General features: G+C 40.4%; 1 protein-coding gene across 1 annotated transcript in view; it reads left to right on the top strand.

Annotated features, from left to right (window-relative positions):
* Positions 1–17,294, top strand: part of ERP44 (endoplasmic reticulum protein 44) — a 53,175-nt gene continuing 35,881 nt past the window's right edge. The window contains exon 1 of the mRNA XM_059815288.1: positions 1–145. Coding sequence (XP_059671271.1) covers positions 86–145 — 60 coding nt within the window. The 5' untranslated portion in view covers positions 1–85. The remainder of the gene's footprint in view (positions 146–17,294) is intronic.

The following is a 17,294-nucleotide window of genomic DNA, read 5'->3' as shown; positions in this document are numbered from 1 at the left end:
TGGCGACGGGGGAAGTGAGGAACCGCCGCCGCTGCCGCGGAGAGTGGGAGCCGCGTTTCTCCCCCTCCCGGGCGCCCGATCTACCATGAGACCCGCCATCTTCCCGCTCCTGCCTGACCCTGGCTGCCTCCTCCTCCTCCTCCTGGTGAGCGACCGGTTCCCCATAGCCCTTCCCTCCCCCGCTGCTCCCCCGCCCGGCCTGCCGCGGTCCCGCCGCGGGGAGCATCGGCCTGGGCTGGGCGGCGTGGGAGTGGCTGGGGGGCCTCGGGGCTCTTCCCTCCTGACCGCCAGCGTCCTCCCGCTTGCGCCGCTTGTGCGCGCCGCGAACGTGCCTCGGGCCGGGTGGCGGCCCCCAGCCCCGGAACGGTGCCGCCCCTGGCCTCGCTGGGGGCTGGGGCCGCTCCGCCGGCACCTGCTCGGCGGGGGAGGGGAGGGAGGCGAGCGGCGGCTGCGGGAGCGGCCCCGGTTGGCGGAGCCCGGTGTTGTGGCCGAGGCTGATAGGCCGCGGACCCGGAACGGGCCGGCTGCGGGGCGGGGCCGGGCCTGGGCTCGCCGCTCTCCGGGCCGAGGCTCGGGAGCCGCCGCGGGCCCGCGGCATTGGCCTGGCGGGCGGTGGGGCCTGGCCCCGGCTTCTCCGCGGAGAAGGCCGGCGTCGCGCCTCCCCTCTTCAGGAACCGAAGAGGGAAAGAGAGAGGAGGGAGCGGGCCCGGGGGGGGCCGCGCAGCCGCTCGGGCGGTAGCGGGAGCCGCGGCTGCCGGGAGGGAACTGCCTTAACGGCGCCTCTCCGGAGTCCTCTTGTCGCCCGTGTTTCAGTGCCGCTGCCCTTAAACTGAGGCGAGCGGGCTCCCGTGGCCGAGCGAGGACGGGGCTGCTTGTGCACTCTTTCCGTGAGCACGCCTGCAGCGAAGTAGCCCTGTCCGAGTTCAGTGGCAGAAGCTGGGAGAAGTTCCTGAGCTGTCTTGCACCGTTGTCACGTTTAACTTTAGCTGTCAGACTACAGCATTTTTATTTTTTTTTTTTAAGCTGGCATTATATGTATGACCTAAGCCACCTTCTGGCTTTGCACACACAGAAACTGAAATCACTGGTGCTTGTGTTCTGTGGAGATAAGTTGTCTGTGTTATATTTTAGCTGATTTTTTTTAAACAGGCTGATGTAGTGATTGTTACTTTTCCAGAATTGTATTGGGCCAGATTCTGGGCCTTTCATAGTATAAGTGACTTGCAGAGCTAAAGGGGACTTGTGTGAACAAGTTTAATAGGATTTGGTCTTAAGATACTAATGAGTTTAATCAATCTATTTTAAACATTTGGGAGAATAAAACTGGCCAGAAAATGAAGGAATAATTGGAGGTAAAGGTAGACAGAGCTTTGGGGATCCAAAGCGAAGTACATAGTAATATAGCTACTAATGAATGAATTACAGAATCACAGGATCACTAAGGTTGGAAATGTGAGGACAAGTACTTAATGAACAGAACAAGTACTCATTATCCCTTTGAAATGTGCACTTCTACCTGGATAAGCTCTGATTAAATTATTATAAACTTGCTGTAGTTTCAGGGTTAGTAAATATACGTGATTGGTATGGTTTGAAAAACACATTTGAAATATTTATATATAGATGACTATTTATAGTGTGTTAGCTCACTATATGAGAGACTAAGGTGAAGAACTAGCGTTTTCCGGTTACATCTGTGCGTTAAAAAAACAAGAATGTTGCTTTTGCGCTAGGTTGGTTTTTACCATTGTTTTAAGTACAGACTCCAATGAGCAAAAACAAGGAGTGTGTACTGTTTTAAAATGTCATTTAAATGAGTAAGTACAAGTTGGAAAAAGTGCACATGAGTTAATGAAAACATTTTTCTCTCTTCATGGTACAGTTGATCAATGCAAATTTAATATGCATCAGTTAGATCTATGTGTGCCAACTACAAAATAGGAAATGGCTAAGATCTGAAATTTCCCCATGTTTTAGTTGCTGTTTCTTTTTGTATGGATCGCTTAAAACAGTTTCTAATGTGATTAAAAAGAACTGTATACATAAAACCTCAAGAAGAATACAGGTCAGAGTGGTTTTTTTAATAAAATAAAATGTATAAAGTTATCTGTGTAATTCTTCAGCATCGTATCAGGCGTGGCCCTGTGTTGTAAGGTGCCTGGTTACATACTTGGATCAAGCCAATGAATCATTGCTTTTAGTAGATTTGTTAAGAATTTTGGAAAAGTTGTCCTCAGCAGACTGGGAGGGATCCTTTTTCTTTAAAATAGCTGGAAAACTCTTTTACAAAGTATGGTGCTGTTTTCTTGTGGCATTCGGAGAATCTGGTAGGGTGTACCAGATTGGCTTTAAAGTTCTGGTAAATTTGTTTTTCTTGTTACCGACAGCCATGAGTAATTAAGACTAGCAACAAAACCATGGTCTTCGTTGGTAAGGTTTGGGAGAGCCTTCTGCTCTGCATCCAAAGGATGTGCCATCTAGCAAAGCCTCTTTGAGTGTGGCAGTTGGCATATTTTGTGGATAAGTGAGCTTATTATTGTTACATCAATGGTTCCTAAAACAGAATACAATAATAAGCTGTTTTCACAGCTGCATATAAAGCTGGCCTTTCTTAGTAATAGCAATGAAGTTAAAAATTATTTAGATTTCCAGACATTTGGATAACCATATTTCTTTTCTAGATGGGGAATTAAAATGCTGCAAAAGGAAAAAGAAGATACAATGTCAATATCAAAAGAAGTTCTTTTGTTTAAGAAGTTTGACAGTAAGAGATCACTAAAATTTCAGAGGGCTTTGGGTCTCACTCTAGTATTCTTCTCCCTGGTCTCACTGACAGTTGGGCTTCTAGGACGGAGATTGCAGCGCAAAGTGTTACAGGGATACCTACCAGTCCCAGCACAACCTTTTTCCCTTCCAGCTTTTCAGCCTCATGTACAACCCCGTTGTACTGGGCTGCTGGGAGACAAATAGGGGCTGGAGAGAGGACTGGGGAAGCACAGGCTGGTGTGACTCCTGCCTCTGCAATACTGGAGTTGAGTGGAAGGGCGAGCAGCACACAGCACAGGCTGTAGAGGATCATGTACAGCTGATCACAAGACGGGAATAAGAGATGCATAGTAATATCATGTGGTCCCTTGTGCTCATAGATTAAGATGTTTCTGCCGTGTTGACATATTGCTTAATGGTGGGTAGGATAGATCTTTAAGATTAATCCAAGACAGTGGAATAAATGCTGACAGGACAGTGGCTCATCACATTCTCCTCTAAGGCAAGGTGTGGTTCTTTGGCTTTGCTTTAGCCAATCGTTCTGTATGTTTGCCTCTACTTGCAGGTGTGTATACTTCTCCTGTGAAGAATATGCACAAGACACTTCTTGTACGTGCTTCCTCTGCATATGTATGAAAGACATTTGTCATATTGCTCAGTACTTCACTGGGAGGCTCATGCACAGTATCCCTGAGGAACAGATGTGTCTAGAGGAAACTACTAACTGGTAGTGAGGGAGATGGAGGGGGAAGTTCTCTGTGGCTTTTTCTTTCCCTCAAACAACTGTAAAAGGATTTCCTAATTCTTGCACTTCGATCTGTGGAGGTTTATTAGCTTTCCAAACGCCACTACTGTAAGTTTTCTTTGTAGCTTGTTTGGAAAGGTGTCATGGACAAACTAAGAACGCTTACTTAACATATTTGGCAACACCTTTGGAAGAGCGTATTTGTCCTCTCATATTCTGAGAATGTGAAAAGTTGGAGTGTTTTCTGAGTCATAAAGTTTACCTAGTTTTCTAATAAGTAGTAACTTCTCTTCACTTGGGGTTATTACGGAAGCCTGTTGTATGTTCCACTTATGATTCAGTAGCCCCACTATGTATGCTCTACCCTATAAGTTGATGCAGTTTATCATTGGCAGGTAATACTTAGTGTTACAGTTGGTCTTACACTATAATGTTTTTAGTGAAGCTTTCAAAATACTACTTAAATAGCAATGCAATTTCAGCTGTTAGGAGTAGTAACTTAGAAAAGGCACTAGTCAGTGAACTTCAGAATTTCCTATTACACTTTTAACTGGAAAAATACTGTAGGGTAATACTTCTCTTTCTTGTTTGACTGCCCCTGCCTTTCATGTCTTGTTAATATGCCACCAAGTACCCAAACAGTGAAAGTAAAATGAAATAAAACTATGTCTTTTAACTTAATATTAAATGCTGTGGTAAGTAGTAAGTTGCCAAAAGAGAAGTTGAACTCTCTGTACATTTTACAACGTATGGAGCATATTTCTGTGCATTTGCCTCTCTCTGTGTATGTATTAACAAAGAAATTTTATAGCTGGGAATCCTGCTCAAAATGTAATATTCTGAATTTGAGCATTAGTCAAAGATTGTAGTTACAAGCAAATTTTAGGCCACTGAGCCTTATGCAATGAAAGGGGTTCCCTCCAAAAGTAGCATGGGAGTTCTGAGTTTTTCATCATCTGTCATGCCCTCTAAAGAGTGAAATAGTAGTTAACTGAGGACCTTTCCCTAGGTTGGGGGTGGAGGGAGAAGGTGGGGAAGCTTAGACTCTTGCTATGAAGAAGCATTGCATTCTTCTTGCTATGCCATGTGATGGGCAAGTTTCCTGTTTGGAGTGCTCAGGGGGGAAGAGAGGAGAAACTGAACTGATTCTTCAAACAGAAGATTCGGACAACACTGGAAAATGTATAAATGAGTTATTGACAGTAGGATGTCAGAGATCCTGTTGCTGGCAGCTGAAGAAATCTGTGGTCACACACTCCTTCATTTTCTTTTGATATCCTTACTATTCTCCGTAGTCTGCTTTGGGTTTTTTTGGCAAGACAGCTTTCTTAAGCAAGAGACTGGTCTTCATACTGCCTTCTTGGGAAAGCAGAATTACCGCTGGTTATTCTTCTACATGCCCAGCAGTTATCCCCTGTGTTTTAATCAAACCTATTTCTTCTGAAAGACTTAAGGATTATATGCTGCGATTCAGGAGGACCAATTGTTCACCTTGCAGGCTCTTTTGAAAGCCTCACTTATATAGATTCCAGATACTTTGTTTGCTTGAAGGGAGGGAGTTGTCTCATGCGAAAAGCAAGTGTACAAATATGCCGTAGATTTTATACCAGACATTCTTCAAAAGCTCCTCAAGAGAATCTAGAGATATTATCAAGTAATAGATGCTTCAGTAATGGAGTGGGTTTGGATGCATTAGCAATACCTCTTTTCTTTTTTCTCTCTCTTTTTTCTTCCTGTCCCCCACCCCTGCTTGTTTGAGAGTGACTTCTCAGTGATTTGGAGGAGGAACATTTAGGAATGTAAGCAGAAGCAATGTAGGGTGTTGGTGCCAGAGCCCAAGCAATGTTTTCTTCCAAAACTAAACTGGAGAAAGCTCCCCTGAGAAGTAAAGGAGGGCATGTACATTGTAGAGAATTAGGAAAGGAAGTGAGATCAAATTTCCTTCTGAGAGTTCTGCATTTGCGCTTCTTTCCTCCCTGATGTGTCTTCATTCATCAGAAGCATGCTAACTGTTGGTAGAAACATAAGTAATTTTCTTTTTCAAAACTGTTAGTAATGTCAGCTGCTCATATAATCTAATTTAAAAAAAAATGTTCATAACTCTGAGATTGTAGAAGTTTGATTAAGTTTAATTATTTTAATTTACTGGCTCTCAGGTATTTCATTTTACATTGTTAAGGGTTATTCTGTAAAGCTGTTACTATACTCAAAACTACTCGGAATATTTTTTTCACTGCCAGTTCAGAATGCTGTATTTCTCCAAGCCAGCTGTAGGACCCTGTCCATATTAAATTATGCTCTGGTGACAACAAAAAGTGCCTTACAAAAAGCAACAAGATATATTGCAAGAGAATTCCATAGTTTTTCCTTTTTTAATATATGCTACTACTGAGAAACTGACTACCTTGATAATACACTGTTTACAGCTAAGAGCCATTCATGCCAATAAAACATGTGCAAAGTTCCAGTACCATGCCCTCCAGATAAGCACCTGTTATTTGCAGCCTCTTCTAGGAATGAACCAAACCTGGAAGTTCCTTCACATGCATGCACATACGCCTTTTCTTTAATCTGGTAGTGATCCACAAGATCTGCTCTTTGTGTAGCTGATAGAACATAAATGTTATCTTGTTGGCTGTAGTGGCACTAAGCAAAATGCAAAGTGCAGTGGTCTGTGTCTTGAACCATATACCGATTGAAATAGTGAAAGCAGTGAGGACAGAACATCATACACGGTTATCTAAATGCAGGTGCTCTATGCGTACCTTCAGCAAATAACTGGTTCCCAAGTAATTATGTGTGCAGCACAAGGTTTCTGGTAAACACAGTAAATCTGTGTATCTGGTTTTATTGTAGTAAATGTTTTGGGTTTCTTCCCTCCTCTTGTTTCTTGATGTACATTAGTTTGACTTTACCAAGAAAACTTTGATGAACAGGAGTATTGTGAGTCTCACTGTATTTACCTGATAGGGTCAAGTTGTAGAGTTTTGGTTTTTGATTGCCACTGGCAGTTTGATCATTTAAATTGGAAGGGATGTCTAAAGGTCATCTGGTCTTACTCCCTGCTCAATGCAAGACTAACTTAGATGAGGTTGCTCAGGGTTTTTTCCAGTAGAGATTTGAATATCTCCAAGGATCGAGGTTCTACAACTTCTCTGGGCACCTGTTTTAGTGTTTGATCCAAACCTTGTTGAAAGTTTTATCTGAAAAATCTATTTGGAGCTGCAGCTTGTGTCCATTGCCTCTTGTCCAATCATTATGCATCTTTGAGAAAAGTTTGGGCTCTGCCTTCTCTATAACCTCTAGTTAGGTCGTTGGTAACAGCAGTCATAGCTTCCTCTTCTTAAGGCTGAACAAATGCAGTTGTCTCAGCCTTTCCTTGTATACCCTATTCTCCAGCCACTATTCATCTTGGTAGCCATCTGCTGGACTTCATTCCCATATGTTGATGTCTGTCTTGTACAGACAAAAGCTGGACAGAATCCTTCAGATCTGGTCTTACAAGTGCCAAGTGAAAGGGAAGAATCACTTCCCTTGGTCTGCTGACTACACTTTTTCTGATGCAGCCTAGTATGCAGTTGTCTTTGCTGCAAGGGGCACACTGCTGACTCCTGTTTGATTTGTCCCCCAAGAGCTTTTCTGCAAAGCTGTTTTCTATCTGTTTGGCTCCCAACCTGTGTGGGGTTATTCCACCTGAGATGCAGGACTTTGCCTTTATTGAACTTCGTGAGGTTTCAGTCAGGCCATTTCTCCAACTAATTGAGGTCTCTCTGAATAGCAGATCTCCCCTCCAGTATATAAGCCACTTCCCCCAGTTCAATATCCTCAGGAAGTTTGCTGAGAGGGCACTCTGTTCCATCATTCTGGTCATTAGTAAAGACAAATCTTACACCTAATATTGATCTGGAGAAACTCTGTTAGAGACCAGTTGGACATGGTATTTTTGCTTACAGCCCTTTGAGCCCAGCAGCCCAGCTGCTGTGTCACTCACTTTGTAGTTCACTTATTCAGTTCATAAATCACCAATTTAGGTCTAAGGATACTTTGAGACACTGTGTTAGAAGCTTGCTGAAGTTGGCGCGAACGACATCCAATACTCTTCCCTCATTTACAGAACTAATCATCTCACTCCAGAAAATAGTCAGATTGATTTACTTATTCTAAATCTATGCTGGATGGGTGTGGCTTCTGGAAAGAAAATTTGTCTCCATAATCCTCCTGAGGACCCAGGAAAATGCATTTTGTCTGGTTCTGTGGCTCTGTGTATGTCCAACTTGCTTAACAGCTTTCTAACTTGGTCTTCCACTCATGTGGGTAATGCTTCTCTTCCCTGGTACTCTACTACTAGGCTCAGACCTCATCAGTAGAAAATTAGACAAAGATGACATTGGGTATCTAAGCCTTTTCCATGTCCTTTGTCACTATGTCCCCTGCTAGTTGAGCAGCAGGCCTACAATTTCCTTAGTCTTGCTTTTATTGCCAGCATACCTGTAGAAACCTTCCGTGTTACCCTTAACATCCTTCTCTAGTTTCAACTCCAGCGGAGCTTGGGCTTTTCTAATTTCATCCTGCCTGCTCAAGCAATGTTTCTATACTCCTATGAAGTATTTATTTTCTTACCTCTACTGTCTGTGTACTCCCCCCCCCCTTTTTTTTTTTAAAAATCTCATCCAGAAATTCCATGTTAACCCATGTAGGTCTTCTGCCCTACCTACTTTCTGCACAGTGGAGTGGATTGTTTTTGTGCTTTGAAGAGGTTGTCGTTGAAGATCAACAGGCTCTCATGGGCCCTTTTGGCTTTCAGAGCCATGTTCTGTCAGTGGGCTGAATTGTTATTAAGACCTGAGCATCATCAGTTCTTGTCACTTTTTTCAGGGTTCTGCAAGATACATTTTTTTTCTACTAAAAAATAAGTATCGTAGTAGATTATAGATGGTAATTATTGTGAGACCCAGTCATTGGTGAGCTGTATCTAAAAGTTTCATCAGCAGTGGAGATGAAATGAAACACTGGACATCCCAATGGCTTGTTTTCTGGAAGAAGCAGGTTACCACACTTTATGTGTTGGAGTCGCCCAGCTGTTTCACTTTGGGACCAAAATTAAGGATATGATAACTCACACGAAGGTTTCAGGTATATGGTTTGCTGCTTTCACTTTCAAAGGAAGATACTTCTTTATGGCATGAATTTCTTTAATCACTGAAACTTTGTATCCTAAATGGTGTTCATGAACAGGAACCTGAGCAGAAAGCAGAGCCCTGGAACTTGAGTATAGTAAGTGACCTGGTTCCTTGGCATACTTTTTGCAGCCAGCATGTCACCTGTCTTGCCTGACATCAGTGATTCTTGCCTGGTTTTAGTGTGTGTTTCATTGAGGTGCATCCAAAAAAAATAGTCTGTAGGGATGTCAGGTTTTTTGATTCTTATTTTTATAGATTTGTGAAGAGAAGTGAGGACAGTAAGACAACTGGCAGTAAAGCTTACGTTTCATCTCCAAGTGGATTTGTGTGGCAATTGGGCATAAACATGGAGAGAGCTTGTTTATTAGGAACTCTGCAAGAAAGTATTTTGAAAGGCAAGGAATAGGTGCCTGTTCCAATGGTCTTGAAAATGAAAACAACGGCTGTGATAGTGTTTTGCTGTTTCCTATAGCTGTTGTGATCATGAAGTGATGATATAATTAACTTTCTCAAAAGCTTCACAAAGGGAAGGCTTTTCAATGATGTATCCACGTTTGTAATCCCAGGAAGAGCTTTTTGTTCCTTTAGTCACTGTCTATCATTTCTGTCTCTTATAGTTTATTGAAATCCTCTTTCTTAAATCTTGCTGGAAACACTTAGCCCCTAAATTCTTTGCCAGTCATAAAAATTATGGATTTTCATAAATGTGTGTGTGAAAATACTTTTTTCTTTTTTTTTCTTCTCTCTGAGTCAATTCACTTGGGATTTTAGACAGAATGACTGAAAGACAAATTGGTTGCTTCACAAAGGTAATTAAGACAGTATGTGGTGCAGGGGGTGAACAGTTAGGGGTTCTTTCCCACTAATGATCTGTTAATTAGTGAAGGGAGCTCAGCTAGTATATAAGCCTCTCAGGAATTACCTTTGAATGACATTTAAAACTGCTTTGGTTAAGAACATATAATTGCGGGGGGGAGGGGCCTTTTTCTTTTTTTTCCTAGTATTTTTTTTCTGTCAACATAGGCCAGCAGAATTTGCTAAACTGGTGCAAATATGTACATATAATTATCATGACATAGCTATTAAACATTCTTTTAAAATAAGCCATTACATAGCCGTGATACTTTGCTGAGGATTTTGGTAACAATTTTGGTTACAGTAGTCCTCTGTGCTGAGAACAGCAAGCTCGCTACATGGAGCTGGTTAATTGCAGAGTCAGCGTGTCTGATACTTGCTACCAGTTCAAGCACTGCACCATGTGAATGTGTTAATATTATTTTTAGGACCAGTCTGGAATACTTGCTTGAATATTTTTGTGGGAGTCATGGTTGGCATGGTTAATATTCCTTGGGGGACGTAAACCAGCAGTGGGGTATCTCTGTATCATGTTATTTTATGCATTTCAGAATATCTGTGGCATGTGTACTGTACTCTGCATTATTTACTCTTCTGCTGTCCAGAGTTATCCAGGATAAATTGACTGCATATGTGCAGGCCCTTAGCAGCTGTTTAGGGCAGAAAGAAAATAGCTCTTACACAGTGTGAAATTAGCCACTCATTCTTCAAGCTACATGCAGATGTGGTCCTAAAGGTGAATTTTTCTCTTCAGATTCAGGCAGCATTGCTTTAATTAATCTTCTTCTGTAGAAGATAGCCAATGGATTAATTGTAAAACTTAACATCTTCTTTTTTTCTTCATTTAAATTGATATATTTTTCCAATGCCAACTTGTCAATTAGAATGCAACTGTGGAGTAGTATTTCTATTGCTGCTTATTTGGAAAGATCCTTGTCCTCTCATATGTCATTTTAAGGTAGCAAATAATAAATACGAACCTAAAAATTGAGGCAGAGCATTTGTTAAAGACAAGCTAATGGATTGCCAGCGAGCTTTAAACTACTATGTTTGTAGTTTGCATCTTTAGAATGGAAGTTTTTGGAGTGTGCATCACATGTTTGCCTGGAATGAAGAAAAGAAAATAATCAAAGTAACATAAACAAAGATGATGTTTTCAATTGATTTATCCTAAAGTTCAGAGTTGTGATGTTAAGGGAATGGGAAGCTGAGGCAACAAAACCCTATTGTATTTTAAAAGTTTATAATTTTGAAATTCTAAGGTGTTCTTCCTCATTTCATTTCCTCAAAAAAAGATGCAGGAGCAGCAGCAGCATAGGACTTAAATGGTTTTAATGTATAGACAAAAGCTTCATATACCTCGGACAGCTGTGTTGCAAAGTACTGTAGTTGTCTTTTCATAGTTGCACAAAACCTTAACCTCCTGCTGAAAGGTTAGGTGGTCATCTGAGGAAATGTGGCATCTCAATCATGCTGAAGGAGGAAAAAAATATGTAGCATAAGGAGGGTCTTTGTGGTATTGGAAGTATTATTGCTAAAAGCGCTAGATCTGAGGGTTAATAAATGGGGGTGGTTGCATGCGTATTCGTGAGTGGGTTAGTTCTGGCTGAGATTGCAGGGCATAGCACGACCATGTAATGCTAAAACTGGAAGAGGGTAAGAATGTAACTTGAACTGATAATTGTCATCCATACATTTGCTGCTCTGCGTTGGGAGTGTTGCTCTGTTGTTTAGTTCTGATTGTCATTGCCTTCAGCATCAAATAAGGATGAGCCAAATCAAGCTGGCTGTGCTTCTGTGCTTTCAAACTGCTTTTGTTATTTGGAAGTACAAATAGGCAGCAGCACTAGTATGAAGAGTACAATTTAAACAGTGTTATCAGAGACTGGTTTGTCCACGTCTTCCCTTACGTTGTCTTTAGAGTGGCAGTTAAACCAGTATGTTTTGCTTGCCTTTGGGTGGACTGGGTGAGGAGAACGACCCTAGCTGTATTTTTCAGTTACGTGTTTTGTTTGTCTAATTGTAATTTCTATTGCTTTTTTCAACCCAATGGCTCAGCTGCATAGTTTAAAGCAGTGTGGATCTTGCACCTCTGGAACCACAGGATTGTGGTACTTCATCTTTAACAGCTGATAACAATATGTGAAATGCAGATTTCTCCAAGACTGCACTTTCTATTTTATGAAAATTGCTTCTTAGGTATTTCTATCATGGAGGGCTAGTTTATATGTGTTTATCATAGCCTTTATTTTTCCATTTGAGCAGTTGGTTTTGGTAATTCATGCCTACTTTTAAAACAAGTTCCATCCTGACAGGTAAAACTGCACAAGCTTGTCTTTGCTTAACGTTTCCAACGTTCTTGATACCGCAAAGAGGTAGATAACTTGATGTTTTGGAGCAGAAGAGTGAAAAGATAACTTGATGTTTTGGAGCAGAAGAGTGAAAAGGTATTCAGTATTGCAAGTAGATGATATGGTTAATGAAAAGATAAGCAGCTAAAAGTGAGTAGGTGTTGAAATTGAGCATTTCTCTTAAAATAAGTTGGGTTTTGTCCTGTTGAACAATAATCTCAATATATATTAAAATCTACCAAAATAGAAGTTGTGTGCTATTTTTAAAGCAGTAGGATGTGTGTAGGCAGCAAGTATGGAAAATTCAGTTATCCACTTAAACGTTCAATCCTTCAGATTATTCCAAGGTAGCGAATGTTCATGTGACATAGGAAATACTGTTTCTCATGAAAACACTACGTCTACTTTTGGTTTCTTCATCCAAGATTATGCTTTAAAGGAGATATTCCAAATTCTCTGGCCACTCCTTCTACAGAATACCATAAAAGTTTTGGTTTCATTGTAATATCCATTTTCATCACTAGCCCAAGAATGAACAAAACGTGTGTGTGTGTGTGTATATATATATGTTATTTAAAAAAATAATAATTCTCATTTCTTGTTCTGCAGTGGCCCTGTGTGTAAAGACTAGAATAAAGGGCACAGGAAAGACTGTAGAAGATCATGGTGAATAACAGGATAGTATGTTGATTTCCATAATGATCCATGTGTCCCTCAAAACACAGTTCCTAATAAGCCTTCTGTTTAGACTCGGCTATTTATATGAAATGACTCACCATTTATTTTCTATTGCTATGCATCAAAATACTTTCCCAAAGATTTTAAGTGCAAAAATGGCTTTGATTTATCTTAAAACACAGAGAGGAAAGTATTGAGAAATTATTTGCAGTTCAAGGTTACATATGTGATCTGTGACATGAAGAATGGAGTTACGAGTACACACTCTCCAAGGTTTAAACTCTCTACAATGAACGTTTCTGGTAATGGGTTTTATGTGTAATAGCAATGGCCAAAATAGAGAACAGGCCTTTTTATTTGACTTAGTGAAAAGGGGCAGCAAACTATTGTGCTTTGGTAGCTTTATCAAAGTCTTGACAAGATAAGACCAAGCTACTGTTTCTTTTGTATTGCTGGATCGCACCTTTAACAAGTACAGAAACTTCAGGGTGCTGGCTTTCATATACAGCAACAGCTGCTTAACTTGCGCTAATCATTTCGGAGATTGCATTAGTGTTTTACGTGCTTTATTACTTCTTCAGAGTGAATCCTTGTGTTTCCAGATAACCAGAGCAGTTGGTAGTTCTGTAAAAGAATGAGTTATCAGAATATGAGGTTGTCTCTTTTTCCTAAGAAGCTGCACAAATTATACCTTTTTTTTCCAGGGGAATTCTAGGTTCTTGTGTAAGAGTAAGAAGCGTGGTAAATAAAGTATCTAAAGGTCTGGAGTTTTCAGTAGTTTCCTGGGGAGCTGAAATCATGGTTTTAAAGCTGTGGAACAGGCTTTAAGGTAGGCTCATATTTCTGAGGATGTGGAGCACTCTAAACATTATTCATTAATAATATAGTTGTTCAGGCACCTATTTACATCTTTTGTAGGTATGTGGACTGTGTTGCATCTAAGTGGATGTTTAAGATAAGGAAACCAGTGTGTTATGGCTCTGATTGGAGTTTGTCCTTTTCCCTCCAGGCCAAGAGAAATAACTGAAAATTGGAAATAGTTCAACTGAAAATAAATTACAGGCCTTATCTCTGTGACATTTTTTTTTAGGCAGGCCTCATGTAATTTTTTTTTGAGCCCTGACTTAAACATTTCTGTAACAGACAATGATCCTTAGGTTTGTGCCCAGAGACTTAAGCTTGAAAATTTTGTTTGGATTCATGGTTCTGCTATTAATAGCTTTATGGAAAAATGCAATGCATTGAACTGCACGTTGTGATAATGAGGTTTAATTTTCATCTCTGCAATGGACTTTTTGAATGAACATCTTGTGTCTTCTAATAATAATTCACAAACTGTTGAGAGGTTAACTTACCCATTTTTCTGGGGACCTTCAGTATTGTGGTAACAGGCCATTGAGATATCTCTGGAGCTATGAATCATTCCCAGTCATACACAACAATCCTACAGCTCCTTTTCTTGTGTGTTAAGTTCAGTTGTAGGAACTATTAGCTGTGAGGTTTTTCCTGATTTGGAGTGTCAAATCAATATAATTTGGAATTTCAGATACCATTATAAATTGTGAATGGGTTTTTTGTTTCTAACGTTTTCATTGGCAAAAAGTTCTTCAATATTAATAATACATGTACCTATGCCAAGTATTCCTGTCAGATGCTTAAAATGGGAGTAGATGACAAAATATGTGGAGGAAAAAAATCGCACTACCTCTTTTTAATATGGTGGTCTCTGTACCTAGCTCTGTGTAGTTATAGCACTGTTTGGCTAAATCATAAAATTGAACTGTCTATCAAGGCTAAAGAACTAAGTTTACTTTTCTAATATATATATTATCTGTATTTCAGTTGAGTTAGATTTTTATATCTGTTCTCATGAAAGTTAGTAACTGCAATCCTTAAATCTATTTTCAGTAGCTACCTTTTGAGTGTTTTAAATTTCCCTGATTAAATGTAAGATACGGCTTTTGAGAGGAAAAATAATAGGAAAAGGATTTTTTGGTACCAGTTTAAAAATTGCTCTGAGAACTTAAATATAGCTCAGAAGTGATCATTAGTTAGTGTTTTGCTGGTTTAGGCTGGGATAGAGTTAGTTTTCTTCACAGTAGCCGGTATGGGGCTGTGTTTTGGATTTGTGCTGGAAATGGTGTTGATAATTCAGGGATGTTTTGGTTACTGCTGAGCAGGGCTCACACAGAGTCAAGGCCTTTTCTGCTCCTCATACTGCCCCATCAGCGAGTAGGCTGGGGGTGCACAAGAAGTTGGGAGGTGACACAGCCGGGACATCTGACCCCAACTGACCAAAGGGATATTCCATACCATATAATGTCATGCTGAGCAATAAAGGGGGAAGGTTGACCGGGGGGCCGCTGCTTGGGGACTGGCTGGGCATCGGTCGAAGGGTGGTGAGCAATTTTTTTCATTTGCATCACTTGTCTTTCTTGGGGTTTACTTCTCTTTGTTATTTTCCTTTTCATGCAATTACTATTATTTATTTATTTATTTCAATTATTAAACCGTTCATATCTCAACCCACGAGTTTTCTCACTCTTACCCTTCCAATTCTCTTCCCCCCCATCCTACTGGGGAGGGGAGAAGTGAGCAAGCGGCTGCGTGGTGCTTAGTTGCTGGCTGGGGTTAAATCACGACAAGTGTTTTGAACTAATACAGTTTTGTTTCATAGTCTTGTAATGAAAGTAGCTTATATTACTAATAAAAATCCTACTTAATCAACAGATAAGGGATGGCGGCAGTTAGTCTAAATTATGAAAACGTTCAGGTACAGTCTGGATTCGAGTGGTGACAATTAGAGTTGAACTGCTCTTGCTGAGAGGGTGAATAATGTTCTTTTTATTTATCCCCACCATTCTCTATTTACTGTTATCTCTCTCTGCTCTGAACTTTGTGGTTCATTATGGGGCTTCTGGGAATGCCGCCAACGAGATGCTCCTGATTGATGGTGCTGAAGCCAAACTTCAGGGTCTCTTACAGCAACGCCAAAGCTGACAGACATTGTATCCCAGGATTGCTTTCAAATTGTATCATCCTACAGCAGGCTGTAAAACCGTCTGCTTCCTGTTGTCCAGGAGTTTAATGCAGACCTCAGAGCAGCAGCAGATTAGCGGCATGCATAAAGAAAAAGGTACTCAGGGACTGGAAGTCAACCGCAGAGTCCTGTGGAGCTAGGACTTCAGGTAGTAATTGTGACATGTCAATCTGGATTAGATGTGGGCTAGAGCTGCTTGCTGAACATAAAATGATTTTGTGGTAGATGAGAAAGATGATTTAGTCATGTGCCTTTAGGATTTCCCAGCAGGAGGAAAAGGTAAATGGAAAGTTTAGCAAGTGAAAATGAAGGCTGTTCTTGTTGGCTGCCTTGCAGGTGTAGTACTAATTAGAAATCATAATGCTCCAAGAATAGATTTTCTGTATTCTTCAGATAGTTTGCTCTGGAAATGAGGACCTCTATTTCATTATGTGAACTAAAAAATAAAGATGTGAAGAACTAAAATGCAACAGGACCTGGTTTTCTTCCTTGTAGTTTTAAGATTCTGCACAGTTAAACTGTTACACTCTTCTGTAAGGAAGTCATGTGTAAAGTAAGATAAGCTTGGAAAAGAAATACCACTAAACCTATAGGCCTGTCTCTTCTGTCCAGTTAGCAATTAAAGATCTAACAGTGCTAAGTGGTAAGAGTAAAATGTTGATAAAAGGTTGACCTAAATCTCCTGAATAACCAGTGGGCTTCATTAATTGGATGTGTGGAGTGGCAGTTGAACAGCAACACTGTCAGCAGAACATGAGTTGAAATTGGGTGCGCTTTTATTTCTTCTTTGGAAAAGGGATATGAAGCCTAGCAGAGGTCTACCTTTGGGTTGTGAATGGAATGGGTTTTGGCCAAGCATTTTGTTTTTTGGGTAAGGCTGCTTGCGTAGCCTTGTGTCACGTGTCAGAGGAGGATAATGTCTTACGGGCAGTGCTTTGAGGTCTTTCTTTAGAAAAAATCGGAATAAATGTCAGCTAATTTGTAGTTACTCCTCAGAAGCCAGTATGGGCTCCTGGCAGAAGTGGCTAAGTCATCTGCTAACTTCAAGTGAGGATCAAAACTGGATCAGAAATATTAGGATTTCTGTACTAATCAAACTTCCCAGTAAAAACATGAGCAGTGTTACTGTCCTAAACTTTCAGGAACCTGAGCTGATATATTCCTGCCTTATTTGACAGTGTTTCTGAGGCCCAGAAGAGTAAAAGCATATGTGCCATCTCCTCCTCTTCCCTTCCCCCGTATGAGCTAAATTTTATCTTTGTGAATGCATTGTTCAAGTCCTGACTTTTTTCCCTCAGCAATGCATTCTGTAAGTGTATAAAGCTTTCTGCATTCATTTGTTTTTTCTATAGTTCGTTTTCTCATTTTTCTATAGTGTTAAATGATTGTGAGTACATTGTAAACACGCTTATCTAACCTGTGCAGTTTCACACTCAAGTATTTAGTATTTTAATATTATACTATATCGTTATTTTTTTGAAATCTTTTTCTTTCATAACTACTTAGTTTTACCTTAGTTTAAGTGTTTTAAAAATACAAATATAAAAATATAGCTAATTTTATGCAATACAAAAGACAGCGACCTGAGTTGTTTTCAGGTGTACTTAGATAGCCAATTTTCCTTTTGAATTATTTTTGCGAGATGCTTTCTTCAGTGAGTTTATAGCCATCTTGTGAGA

Source organism: Gavia stellata, chromosome 3 (genome assembly GCF_030936135.1).
Source record: "Gavia stellata isolate bGavSte3 chromosome 3, bGavSte3.hap2, whole genome shotgun sequence".
Lineage (NCBI taxonomy): Eukaryota > Metazoa > Chordata > Aves > Gaviiformes > Gaviidae > Gavia > Gavia stellata.
The sequence above is the reverse complement of the archived record's forward strand: the minus strand, read 5'-3'. Positions and strand labels throughout refer to the sequence as shown.